At 37.3% G+C, this 14,017-nt stretch overlaps 1 protein-coding gene across 1 annotated transcript in view; it reads left to right on the top strand.

Annotated features, from left to right (window-relative positions):
• Positions 1 to 14,017, top strand: part of col11a1a (collagen, type XI, alpha 1a) — a 73,582-nt gene that overhangs the window by 29,145 nt on the left and 30,420 nt on the right. The window contains exons 12-31 of the mRNA XM_056249188.1: positions 1,716 to 1,790; positions 2,739 to 2,822; positions 3,242 to 3,298; positions 4,833 to 4,886; positions 4,973 to 5,026; positions 5,134 to 5,187; positions 5,308 to 5,361; positions 6,193 to 6,246; positions 6,333 to 6,377; positions 6,540 to 6,593; positions 6,668 to 6,712; positions 7,574 to 7,627; positions 8,695 to 8,739; positions 9,107 to 9,160; positions 10,176 to 10,220; positions 10,529 to 10,582; positions 10,670 to 10,714; positions 11,459 to 11,512; positions 11,611 to 11,718; positions 11,883 to 11,936. Of these exons, the coding sequence (XP_056105163.1) occupies positions 1,716 to 1,790; positions 2,739 to 2,822; positions 3,242 to 3,298; positions 4,833 to 4,886; positions 4,973 to 5,026; positions 5,134 to 5,187; positions 5,308 to 5,361; positions 6,193 to 6,246; positions 6,333 to 6,377; positions 6,540 to 6,593; positions 6,668 to 6,712; positions 7,574 to 7,627; positions 8,695 to 8,739; positions 9,107 to 9,160; positions 10,176 to 10,220; positions 10,529 to 10,582; positions 10,670 to 10,714; positions 11,459 to 11,512; positions 11,611 to 11,718; positions 11,883 to 11,936 (1,143 nt within the window). The remainder of the gene's footprint in view (positions 1 to 1,715; positions 1,791 to 2,738; positions 2,823 to 3,241; positions 3,299 to 4,832; positions 4,887 to 4,972; positions 5,027 to 5,133; positions 5,188 to 5,307; positions 5,362 to 6,192; positions 6,247 to 6,332; positions 6,378 to 6,539; positions 6,594 to 6,667; positions 6,713 to 7,573; positions 7,628 to 8,694; positions 8,740 to 9,106; positions 9,161 to 10,175; positions 10,221 to 10,528; positions 10,583 to 10,669; positions 10,715 to 11,458; positions 11,513 to 11,610; positions 11,719 to 11,882; positions 11,937 to 14,017) is intronic.

Here is a 14,017-nt window from a genome sequence, read left to right as displayed (position 1 = left end):
AGAAGCATTTTAAATGAAATGTGTGATGAACAGCTTCGCAGAGAGAAAAGCTTAATCCTGATAGGGGTTTAGACTGGAGACTAAGTAAGAAAGGCTTAGAAAAACAGTCTTTCTGTAGTAAACTGCAAAGACCCCTTGTGTCAGTAAACAGTACATAATGCTAATTTATTCTGAACGGGGTCATGGCAGATTCCTGACCCTAAGGGCACATTTACCATATTAGGTACTCTGACATATTAGGTTTCAGATGTGAAACTCTGAGCTTCTTTTTTAGACACACAAATTAGAGCGAGACAGTAATAGTGAATACAGTGAGTACATCAGAGCGAGTAGCTCAGTGGGTAAATCGGTATCCTTTGCTCACAATCTTCTGTCTTAAACTGTTTGAGGGTAATCATCATTAGAAATGTCCAACCAACTCCAAAGTCTGGCAGTCAGATGTTAGGTTTGTGTTTTGGGTATTACACATCTACGTAAAAACACACTCTATTGAACAGCACACACACACACAAGAATGCTAATGATGAGACTCACGTGCATCAGAGTATACTTCAGTTGTAGACAGATACAGTTAGTAGTTTACAAGTAGCCTAAATAAAGAAAAGAGCATTAAAATAGAATATTTCTAAACAACTAAATGCAAAAATGCATATCAATAAAATGTGGGACTGAAATGAACATTATGTAGGTCTTGAGTACTTCCTGTTCAGATTTTGTCCATCATGCAAAAACAAACTATGGGCCGGTTCACACAGAATGTGTTTTTGCTGTTAAAAACGTGAGATGCAGGTTGGTCACCCTGTGAATTTTGCCAAGTAAGACATGTTCCTTGATCAACATACTTTGTTGATAGTGGAACAACATTCCTGTCTGTTTTTAGTCCTAAGTTTTAGTCCTAACCCTGTCCCTACCCATAACTTATCCCTAAAATCAGACACAGACACAACACTGATGTAGAAGCATTTAACCCTGGTTTTAAGGCTAAAATTTACATAAACTTGTCCTTCAAATTTGAGTGGTTGATTGGGATGTTGTTCCAGGATCAACAAAGATGTTGATCCAGAAACATATTGTACTCGGTGAAATCACTTTTACCGACACTGGTCAGTGGAACGGAAAAAAGTGCAAGGTCTAGAGAATCGTTTTTTAAAAAAGTTTAACTTCTTTTAACTTGAGCACCGCGTTTTTAGAATGCTGTGTCATGCGCGAAATTCTGCAAAACACTGCGAGCGCAACGGTTAAAGACGTTCGTCTAGTGCTATTTACATTGAAAAACAATGGAAAATTAAAGCCCATGCAGTGGAAATGACTTTTAATATCCTTTATTAGTGTTATTTAACATCTGCCCAAGCTAAACCTGTTGCAAAAGTAAAAGCCTTTCTTAGTTTGATGTAATTGGACGTGGTGGAGACAACATGGAACCATCTGGACGGGGAATATGAAGTGTCGTTTAGGCAAAAGTAATTGTTACACAGTGTGCCTCTCCCTGTGCTCATGAGCTTGGAAATGAAACCAATCAGTATCTTTAAAATGGGCAACTTCACTTAAGGGTAATGGAAGTGAGAGGTCTCTCTCTCTCTATCGCTCTTTGATCTTCCTCCCTTTCTCATTCCTCTCTTGGCATTCTCTTACCTGGGTGTTGTCAAGTCAAGAAGTGTCAAGTTACTGATCTATCCCTTCTCTCTCTCTCTCTCCTTCTCTTCCTGCTTCCTCAGGGTCCTCCTGGCCGCGCTGGTCTTCCTGGAGCGGATGGCTTGCCAGGACCCCCTGGTACTATGCTGATGTTGCCAGTAAGACCCCTAAATCCACCAACAAAAAAAAACTTTGCAAATTTGTCCACCTTCTGCTGCACAAGTTTCATGCATGGATTCAGCAATAATTCATACATTAAAATAATAATAGCATACTTATTTAGAATATATGATTTTGTAGTAGTTTTTAAAAGGAATTAAAACCCCTCTAAATATTAATTAAATATTAATTTAGCTGCTTTTTCATATATAAGTTGAAAATAATTGAAATGGATAATGATTTTTATATTTGAATGACTTACATTATAGTATAGTATGGAGAGTTGTAGGTTACGTAATGATACATAAATGCAAATAATGACTGCATTAGTACATATTGTTGTTTTCAAAATGTATTGAAAATCATCTTAATCCTAATAAAAAATTCATAATGTTGCTTTTCGTGTTTAACTGACAATTGAATACAATTGAATTAAGTGTTATATGTAATGATGATATGCTAAATTCCATCTAAATCCTTATTAAATATTCATATTTATTTTCATATTTGATTAAGTTGGTTTGCACAGTATAATATAATATAGTATGAAATGTTATTATGATAAATGCAATTGCAATATATGAAAATAATGACTGCATACTTTACTTTAGAAAATATTTTTGTGATTTTAGTCATAATTTTATATTTCTATGTGTTAGTAGTAGATTTTAAAATATTTAAAACCATCTAAATCCTAATTAAATATTCATAATTTAGCTTCTCGTATGTGATTAACATAGAATTTACAATATATTACAGTATAAAATCTTATAGATAATAATGACAGCATACTTATTGAAAAAGTATTGAAAATACCACCTAATCCTAAATTAATTATGTTGCCTTTTAGTGTTTGATTGACTTAGTATTTATAGTATAGTATATGATGGTGTGAAATGTTTTTTCTAAATGAAAATGATCATTAATACTCTGCTGGTGTTTGACAGTTCCGTTTTGGCGGAGATGGGGAAAAGGGTCCGGTGGTGTCGGCTCAGGAGGCCCAGGCTCAGGCCATTCTGTCCCAGGCCAGGGTGAGTACGAGACCAGGGCCAGGCGAGCAGAATTAAAGGGCCAAATGGCCCCGGAGCTTCAGCCAGCTGTTTGCTAAGGGGGGAGGTGGGGGGCTCTTGACTGTTTGTTGGGAAGAGGTGGAGCGATAGGTCAAAGGCTGGAGAGGGGATTTGCTCCGGCCTTGTTTGCGCTAAAACAAGAGTGAAACGGAGCAGCACAGGGTGCTTTGACTCATGCCGAGACACTAGTTAAAAATACTAGCAAGGTTCACGACCCGCAGGAGGCCGACCCTGACAGGTGTTGCAGATTAGTGTGAGCGCTCAGATCTGTCCTTGACAAATGCACACACGGCTCCACCTACTCTGGGTACAGAGAGTCGATGTTCACCAGTCGTACAGCGCGTGATTGATGATTTTGATTTTTTGGTTTGTGTCCGCAGCTCGCCATGAGAGGTACATCAGGTCCAATGGGTCTCACTGGAAGATCTGGCCCAGTGGTGAGTTTCAATGACCTCATGACCTCTGCAAAAGTCTCACCCAATCAGCCTGCGAATGACCATCTGACTGACTGAAAATCGAAGCAATGCAATTTCATGTAATGATTCAAAGTTCATCACCACTAATTATATGCAGGACACCATCACTGTCCCATTCATCTTCCCCAAAATACTATCAGTATGCTGAATTGAAAAATATCAATAAAAGTTGTCCATCATGCTCAGTTTTTCACAAATTAAGAATGAAGATTTTTTCCGTTTATATATAATGTATGTATCAGCTATAATGCACTTATTAACATTGAAAGATTTTTAAAAAGGAAGTCAAATGTCAATATTTTAATCAAAATGTATCATTTATCTTACAATACTGAAAAAAGTGGAACAATATGTTCAAATACTTAATTGCAAAGAACTTTACATAAACATAAGGTTATAAATAAGCTTTTTTCATGAAATATGTAATTTTCTGTCGCTGTTTGCATTTTCTTCAGTCACTGGCCATCATTTCTAACCTTGAAATCAGGATTAGGCATAAAATAATGTCATATACAGTATGTGAAAATGGGCTTGAATTGAACAAATAGTTCTATCCTGGCTCGGAGAAAAATAGGAATCATGTCTTTCAATGTATAATAAAAGATTATTCACTGTACAAATGGTTGTCAAAAGCAAAAATGCAATGAAATTCATTTTTTGAGAAAGTGTGATGTGCTACAGCGATACAAATATTGGATTTCATTCAGCAAATATGATATAGGCCTATCATTTTTACAACTCAGATCATCCCACCAAGGGGGACAATGTCCTTGGGCTCCAAAATTTTAGCACAATATTACAATATCTTTTCTTTTACTGCTTATTCAATGAGTAGAGAGGCCAGGTAACCAGATTAATGAACTGTCTGACCTGTTGAAACACGGTGGGCCAGAGAACTCAAGCCTAACCACTTCAGGCGAGAAATGATCCTGCTCAGACAGAACAAAACTAATGACAAAAAAAACTCAAATAAGCATGAAAACCACAGTCATGTCATGTCATACTTATCCTGCATAATTGACTGAGACTTTGAAAATCAAAAGAACTGTTTAATGGCTAGTTGCTCAGATGTGTCAATTGAAAAGCAGACAAATGTGAATCTTTGAGTTTCCAAATGATTCTATATGGTTGGGTACAATTTTAGGAATAAACTCTTAAATTATCTTTTAAATTAGCTATGAAAAAAAAACTTGGACTGTCTGTCTGGGATAGCAGCAATTTTAAAATCATCCGTTTCTCAGATGCATGTGGTGCGGTGCTAAAAAAAACACACAGCAGAACTACTATTTTAACTTCTGTACTTTTATTCTTGGCTCATTTCTATGCTCTAGGAGAGTGCAGAATGATGTGGAATTGTTTATGCTGTGAAAGACTGCCACCTGCTGTTTGGTTGTGTGTAGTGCAGGCATTTCAATCTTTCTGTACCTGTGTTAAAAATGTGTTGGTTTGCTCTAGTCTTGGTCTAATGCATTTCTCTAATGCCAAACACATTCAGGGTCTTCCAGGTCCTCCTGGACTGAAGGGAGAGAGTGGAGACCCTGGTCCTCAGGTAAGACACAGCGTTGCTCACCACCCATCATCCTGCAGTAACTACAGAAATACTTACCTAAATAATCATGTATCTTTCCACCATAGGGTCCAAGGGGTATCCAAGGCCCACCAGGGCAAATGGGAAAATCTGGCAAGAGAGTGAGAGATTTCTCTTTCACACACATATACATTTCCTAAACAAGCAATGTTTTGGTCGGGATCCATTATGGTTCCCAGTAGTATATCATCTCTGATCTCTGTGACAGGGGCGTGCTGGAGCCGATGGGGCCCGTGGAATGCCTGGAGAATCCGGATCTAAGGTACAAGAAATATTCTCACCCACATATATGCCATACTATGCTAATACAGACAGCATTGTGCCGTTATACAATATATTTATAAATAAATTGCTTGACTGTTGTACCTGGTCTTCTTCACAGGGTGACAGAGGTTTTGATGGGCTTCCAGGTCTACCTGGTGAAAAGGGACACAGGGTGAGTATGAACACACACAGAACAATAGACAAATACAGTAAAATCAGAGTTAATGATCAGGGTTGTGTAGAGGAGGTTGTAAAAAGTAGACGAAGAGGTTCACAACAATTGCCCAGCTTTTGCTAATTTCTGTATTATCTCTTTGGTGCAACTCCTTTAAGATTTTAGAAAGAAAGTGTGGTAACTTTGTATATTGTGTTAAAATAAAATCAGGCAAAAAAAATTATACAATATGCCACAAACAAGTTAGTTTCTTCATATTGCATTATCTCTACTTAGGCTTTGATTGAGCTAAATTATGGGCTTAAAGACATTAATTCATACGCTGAATTCTGAATGATTATATTGCCCAATTCGTTTAACTCCCATTTTTGGTAATTTCCCATCCATCCCCACTATAATTTTTCTAACTTGCTTCTAAACAGGCATATAATAAAGCTTCTTTTTATCAAAAGTATTTTGCGGATTATTACCATAATGCAATTGATTAGCATTTTTAGATTTCGCTAAATTTATATTAGCAAAATGTTATACATAATTCAAAAATCCATCATTATTTTGGTGCATAAAAACTGATTCAGGAATAAGCACCAACAAACAAAAATGTGTTAAATGCTTATTTTCACCTTTATAATAAATATATGGTACTGAGACGAAGTAGAAAGAGCCTTATACTTAGGAAACCCTATAGGGGATTTCCATCCTGTTCCCATCTCAACAAAGGTAATAATTATAGGGATTCAAAATGGCTCCCTAGATCACTTGCAAGCAAAGGTGAAAAGATTATATATTAAGTTAGATGTAATAAAGTTTGATGTCTCTTTATGACAGGGTGAGAATGGTCCTCCTGGTCCCCATGGACCTACCGGAGAAGACGGACCAAGAGTAAGTGCTTTTCTGAATCACCTGAAGAACAAAAACGACCATTTTCATTTCATTTTCATCCATATTTACTTCTTCCTCCTTTTCAGGGAGAAGATGGAGAGATTGGACCAAGAGGACTTGCTGGTGAGAGCGTAAGTGTGTCCTTTTTTTTAGAAGAAGAAGAAGAAATGTATTATTTCTAGTTTGCCACCAGGGGGCAGAGACACCCAACAGCCTATTATGATTCCTATTAAAATTCAGATCAGAATACTTGCCCTTTTAAATCAGGACCTTTTTATCTCTTTTTATCTCAGGGGCCGCGAGGTCTGCTCGGCCCTCGAGGCCCCCCTGGACCTCCTGGACAGCCTGTAAGTGATTGAACTTTTAAATGTATAATCTTGTGGATTGCTTGCTTCTAATCTTTCACAATTGATTTCTGCAGGGCATTGCTGGTGTTGATGGTCCACACGGTCCCAAAGGAAACATGGTAAGAGACATGCTTCTTGTAAACCTGGCATTTTGTAGATAAAATCAGAGTAGCATGCTGATAATATTGAGTAAATCTCTGTGGGTTTTGAATGTGTTGTGGCCTTGTTGAAACAGACTAAAACAGACTGTGAAGTTTAAATCGCATTACTTTCTGCCACAGTAACAACACTGGTGGATGAATAAACCTTTTGTTACAAAATAGCTCTACGTTTAGCGTATCAAATCCGAAACATCTTCTGTTTTTCAGAAACCAAATTATGACTAATGAAAACAGCTAATTCAGGATAAATGCTAGTCATGACCCATCAGGAGCTTTTTTTCAGAACTAAACTGATATGCCATGAAAAAGAAGCTACTCTGATGGCAGTTAATCTTGTACAGTAACTAAACACACTTTAAAACTTTGTGTGAACGTACTGTCAAATTTGAGAATAGTTTAATCATAATGTAATAGACCTACTAGCATTCTCCCAGCTAACAGGGAGTTATAAGCAAACATTCTTCCAGTAACATTAATAGAATGTTTGTCAGAGTTATTTGGTCTTGAACGTAACATTCAGAGGACTTTCAGAAATAATGTTTTCATAACTTAATGGGAATGGTAGCAAAATGTTCTTAAAACACATCCTATTTGTTAGCTGGCCTGAAGCTTACATGGTATAATGGCCTGCCACCTTTAATAATAATAATAATAATCATTTTGTCAGCATCGTGTTCACCATATTAATGTTTTAGCATCATATTTGCATTAGCAAATAACGCTCACATGTCAACAACACACATAAAAATATATAAAACATTGCTGGATATTTGACATATTCAGTGCAGTTGATGCAAAGCATCTTTTTCTGTTGAACAGGGACCCCAGGGAGAGCCGGGCCCTCCTGGACAGCAGGGAATCCCAGGAACACAGGCGAGTACAAACACACACTTCAGACACACAACCTCACAGGTTTTACTAGTATTGAGTATTGAGAATTGACCAAGATCCAGTTTGGTTGACTTTGGATCATTGCCATTTATTTTTTTATTTTGTTCCCAAGGTCCTGGAAATGTCACCGAAATTAATAAAACCTTAAAGGTCATGAAAAAGTCATGGGGATTACATTTTTTATTTATTTTTTGTCTAAATTATATTTTAGGTGCAATCCCTCTAATATTTTGGAAAGAAAGTATGGTCTTTTGTGTTAAATTAAAAGAAAAGAAAAAAAACGGTAAAGTAAAAAAAGTGAAACAATAATATATATTAGTATACAGAAAATATATATTATTATATATTAAAATAAATATATTGTGTCTAACCAATTACAAAGAAACGGTAAGTAACACTGAATTAAACCTGAAATTTGGAAGTGGAAAATGCACTCTAGCAATCTGTTTTATTTATAACTTCAAAAAAATATTTTTTTGCTGTGTACCATGGCTTTGATTTTGCTCAATTATGGTCTGAGTTCTGAATTATTATTCAGCCCAATTCATGAAACTTTTTTTTTTTTTTTTTGGTAATTTCTCATCCCCACCATAATTTTTCAATCTTACTTCCGAACGGAAGCACTGAATCTCAGAGGGCACGATGAAATGATCTGAAATATTTCTGTAAGCCTCTGCCGGGCCCAGAGGAAGTGGGCAGCTGAAAGCGTCTCATTCATAACGCCCCACCTGCAGCGGTCCAATCAGAGCAGGGAGATCAAATTTCCCTGGAGTGAACTCCTGGACAGCACACACACACACTCTTACATTCACAAATACACAGAATCAGACACTGTAAACACACACATAGTAAACACACTCTTCAAGCACAACTGTGCAAACACGAATGACCCTACCAACACACACACAGGGACAATACAATACGTCTATTATTGGGTGTAAGTCATCAGAAAAGACTCCTCTTTACCACACACCTATCCCTCTATCTCCTCCCGCCCCGCTGTCATGGCAACAAAGCTTAACGTTTGCTGTCTGTTTTCTGTTGTACAGGGTCTTCCAGGTCCGCAAGGCCCTATCGGACCGCCTGGAGAAAAAGTAAGTGTTCTGTAGTTTTCATGCATATAATTCTCAAGAGAAAAGAATGAGACCAAAAAGAAACATTATCCAACATATCACGGTGATATAAAGCTTTAGATAATATTGTTGGTTCTTTATTAGTTATCCCTTATATTTGTGTGCTCCTTTGCTTTGGATAAATGAATAAATGCAAATGTTAAATGGAGCTTCAGTGCAGGGTCGATCATACATCATTGGAACATGCATTTAGTAGCATTCATTTTCGAGCGTACCTCCTTTTTCATAAGATCACGATTCAGTGCATGTTTTTTCCTGTAGGGCATCTGTGGTCTTAGAAATCCTTCTTAATCCAATCGAAGGTCTTTTTCTCTGTCTCGTCATGCAGGGTCCTCACGGAAGGTCTGGCTTGCCTGGATTGCCTGGCGCAGACGGACCTCCTGTAAGTATCAGTGATACTAATATACCAAGTGATTCATGCCTACTAAACTACTGAGAGGTGATGATTGAAATACATTTCACGGTATCATTATAATGATTTAGACTGTTGTTTAAAAATTGAACAAAGACCTCAACTGATTCTTTATCTTTATACACATTTCGCAATTCGCATACTAAACATGCTCTATATTATTGATAGTATAGAAGCATCGTCAGTGTTGGGGAAAGTTACTTTAAAAGTGATGTGCTACAATATTGCATTACTTTCTTAAAAAGTAACAAATTATGTTACTTGTTATGGAAAGTAATGTGTTATGTTACATTTGTGTTACTATTTCTCACCTGGGCTAGGCTTGCTTGTTTTTTTTTTAATAAAACACATAAAAAGTTGTATTTTTGGCAAATGTAAAGACCCTTTTACACACAAAGTGAAATGAATAAGACTGCGGCTGAAGGAAATGCACATTCACGTCTGTACTGTACAGTAGACACAAACAAACCTTTCAGCTGTGCTGCCATTCTAGATTGCTGAAGAAGAAAGTTCAACACTTTTGTTTCATTTTGAGGAATACTGAATCTGTTTTTGTGCAAGCGAGATGAGTAAATGCATGATTACATTTAGATTACAATAATGTTCACATGTTCACACAGCGCACACAACACCTCTGCACTTACTTCCAATTTCTCTTAACATTGTGACAGGAGAGGTGTCAGTCAATAAATGGGAAAACAAAGTATTCAGAACTCAGTAGTAACTCAGATATTTTGTTGTAAATTTTAAAAGTAATGCATTAGTTACTTTTGAAAAAGTAATCTGATTACTTAACTGGCGTTACTTGTAATGCGTTACCCCCAACACTGAGCATCATAGCAGGAAAAATGTGTTTTGTGACTCAAAAATGTATCTTTAGATCTTTATAGCAAACTTTGAGAACTATAGCTGTTGTCAGACACTAAACAGTCAGTTATGTCTCTCATCTGTCACTTTATAATAAATATCTGTCTTTATTCTACAGGGACATCCTGGTAAAGAGGGTCCACCTGGAGAGAAAGGAGCTTTGGTAAGCTAACACAATTTTATAACACAATTGATCTTTTTTTTAATGATCAGAGCCATCAGACCAGTAAAACTGCAAAAACAGCAAAGTGAACAAAAAAAAAAATTTTGATTATGTTTTTTTGTTAACTGCCTTTTTTATACATAATACATTCAGTCTCAATGAGGAAGTTTGAAAGTTTAATTCCATTTCAGATTAAAAAGTTTTTGATCTGTGTGTTTAGCTATAAACCTCTTGCAAGGTTACTTCAGCCACGGATTTTCATTCCTCGCCACACACATTTCATAATTTTTCAATGTTGTCATTTTCAGGGCCAGCCTGGTCCCCAGGGCCCCATCGGCTATCCTGGCCCTCGCGGTGTGAAGGTAAAGCAGTTTTTGCGTTTGATAGAGATTTATTGGTGTGCGATGAGTTTGTGAGCTTTGCTTGATCACATGCTATCGGTCTTATAGGGTGCTGACGGCGTTCGTGGTCTGAAGGGAGGCAAAGGAGAGAAGGTATGCATAAATCCACATCTTCTCTAAAAGAAGATAGGGAGAAAAGTGTCTGCGTCATGCTGTGCCCTCAGCTTGACGTTATACAGTAGCTTGTATAAAGAATCACTGCAATGACATATTGGTCAGTAAATCTGCATAAAAAGAGTTCAATAGCTACTACACATTCTGTCCACTTAAACATCACATCATAAGTGCTGTTTAATCATGCAGAAAGAGTGTCATAACACTTATTCAAGACACAAAATCACTCCATCACCATTAAGTACATCCAGAAACCTCTTCTTTCCCCTTTTCAAAAACCACCAACACATTTTGAAATGAATGCTAATCAGGTTGGAGTCTCAAATGTTTGACAATGATACACAATTGACGGTTGGGTTGCAGTGCCATCATGACAAAACTGAGTGTGTCCATATCCACATAAATAAAGCATTAGTTGAGTTGACAATGCAGGTAATGTGCAAATGAATGTGAAAGATTCAGAATGAAGCTTAGTGACAGAAAATGAGAAGTCAATCATAAATCACCACCATAAATCATAACAATTAGCATACTTTTCTCCATATTCACAATATTGTTCCTTCCAGACTGAATTAAAGTAATTGATAGTGTTGCAGTACTGCTTTATTGTCAGCAGATGGAGGTCAAACTCCAAATAATTGATTGTTGTATTTATATGCAGAAGCTATTGCTTCATCACTATATGTTTTCCATAATGTATTTTCTTCTCATCCTACTTTTCAGGGTGAGGATGGTTTCCCGGGTTTCAAGGGAGACATGGGTCTCAAAGGCGACAGGGTAAATAAACAGCCTCTAGCCTTGCTGGCTTCCAGCCCAAGCTAATTTTACCCTATGAAGGGGCTGCACTGATTGGGTTATTTTCTGTGTGTCTTCAGGGTGAACTTGGATTGGCTGGACCCAGAGGGGAGGATGGACCGGAGGGCCCGAAGGGTCGTTCGGGCCCCAACGGTGAATCTGGACCCCTGGGACCTGCTGGAGAAAAGGTACGCTGCTTGTTGTTTTCGGTTTACTGTGATTAGTTGATTAGCGAGGCGTGGAGAATCAGGAAGTGATGCGGAGTTTGTGTTTTGAATATTAATATTAAATTAGATTTTTGTTTGTCCGAAGATGTTCCTGCACTAATGATCTTTGGCTTGTTTTCGTCCAGGGAAAACTTGGTGTTCCGGGATTGCCTGGCTATCCAGGACGTCAAGGGCCAAAGGTATGCACTCATATTGAACATGACACCTGTTCGTGCATCACGATTGTTTCACTTATGAGCTAAACAACAACTTGGCTCATTAGCATGAACTAATGCCCTCCTGTGAATGCATTATGCATGCTGCACCGAGTAAGGCTCTTTTAAAATGAGGAGCTCATGCCAGGATTGTTCCCTGTGCTGTTGGGGATGCTGGTCACGCAGGCAGTGAGGAGAACTCTGAGCACAGATGCATGTGTCAGACCTCAGCGCCTTTCATCAACAACAGCATCAGCTGTAACAGCAGTACCCAATCTGGTTCAAGCCAGCCTCAAATTAGACCTTAAGTGGTCTTGGAGGTCTGGAAACCTTCTATAACTTTGATGTCATTACAGGCAGCTAGTTGGTAAAATTGGAAAGACTGAGTCTTCAGTTCACAATATTTTGCATTGCTTGGTAAATATGTAAGTGCATTGAATGGTCATTTATCATTTATAAATAAGTTATTTTTGTCAATCAAAAATATCTAAACATCCTAAAACGAAATATACATGAGTAGCAAAACTGCACAAAAGCTGCTTTAAGGTAATGACTTGTTTTCTGAGAATATAATTTTTTTTAAATATGTTCTTATGCCATTGGAATATTACTTCATGTCAATTACTCAAGCCTCATGTCGTTCCAAACCTTCAAAACTTTTCTTCAAAACACACATAAAGATATTGTAAATGAAATCTGAGTGATTTCTGTAATTTGTCGCTTCAAAAAGTTCATGAAGAGATTGTTTAATATGATGAACAGATTCAATTTAGGCTTTTATTCATATATAAACATTGATCAGCAAACATAAACAAGCTCAATCGTACTAGCTTGATGTGTGAGAACAAACCTCATTGGTTGTTGTAGAAGCTCAAATGTGCTGCCTAACGAGAATGAATCTCATTGGTTCTTTCACGTCAAGCGAACATGCTTGAGCTTTGGTTTACCACACCTGATGTGTGCGTAAATGAATGTTTATATCTGAATAAAAGCTTAAATTAAATTCGTTCATTATATAAAGCGATCGTGTCTCTTCAGAAAATTTTGACTTAATCGCTCAAATCATACGGATTAGTTTTACGATCTCTTTATGAACTTTTTGAAGTGGTAGTTGCTTAGCTGTCAATGGAGGGACAGAAATCTCTCAGATTTTATTAAAATCCTTAATTTGTGTTTCGAAGATGAACAAAAGCCTATACGGGCTAGGCAAGAAATGAGGGTGAGTAAATGCTGCGTCTGCCATCTTAAAAAGATAACAGTATAAAAATTTGTAAATATTAACATTTATGTAATATTTATTAACATGAATGAGTGTTTTTTTTTGTTGTTGTAAAAAAATTTCCCAGGTTTTTTTTCTGAACTTTTCAGCAGGCCACTCCATTTAACATACTATATTATAAAATGTAACTATGTTACTCTATCAAAACCTCACTCTGTTAGTTTGAATGTCAGATTTACTCGACAGGCTCAACCAGTGGTCGTGAGGTTCTGTTTCTCAGTCTAATGGCAGAGTGTTCGGGAAACCTAATTCATTATTGTTGCAGTTCCTTTTGGTGCCGATAGTAGAGTAGAAATGACATATTTCACCTCTAATGCTTACCTTGAATTGACTGGAATAATATGGAGAAAAAAACCCGTCCTAGCAGAGGTGCTGACTACGCGGTGGATTTACAGTCTCGTAAATCCGCTTCTATTTAGCAGCATTAACGAACGACAGACAAGTGATGTGATTACAAGCACTTTGACATGCCATCATCTCTGGAATGGATTCAAACAGCCTGCCAACTCTCAAATTATCATGAAGTGCACTTTTGAAGACCAGCCATCACTGTCTGAGTGCTTACTCGCTTCAGAGTTGTGGCATTGTTTTATAGAGTGTCATTGCTTATTCGTCAGTGTCTCACCTTTACAGTTTCATAATATCTTTTATGGTAAATCAAACCTGATTTCTGCAGGGCATGAATCTGAGGCCTGGCCTTAAAATGAATGTGTAAAACAGTGTATTGATTTTCTTTCTTGAATGCTTACACTGCTGCCAGGATTGAGGAACGTGGGTAAGCTGTTTT

This window comes from Rhinichthys klamathensis, unplaced genomic scaffold, assembly GCF_029890125.1.
Source record: "Rhinichthys klamathensis goyatoka isolate OS25496 unplaced genomic scaffold, OSU_Roscu_1.1 h1tg000059l_1, whole genome shotgun sequence".
In the NCBI taxonomy this organism is placed as follows: domain Eukaryota; kingdom Metazoa; phylum Chordata; class Actinopteri; order Cypriniformes; family Leuciscidae; genus Rhinichthys; species Rhinichthys klamathensis.
Note: the sequence above shows the minus strand (reverse complement) of the source record. Positions and strands in the feature narration are given on the sequence as shown.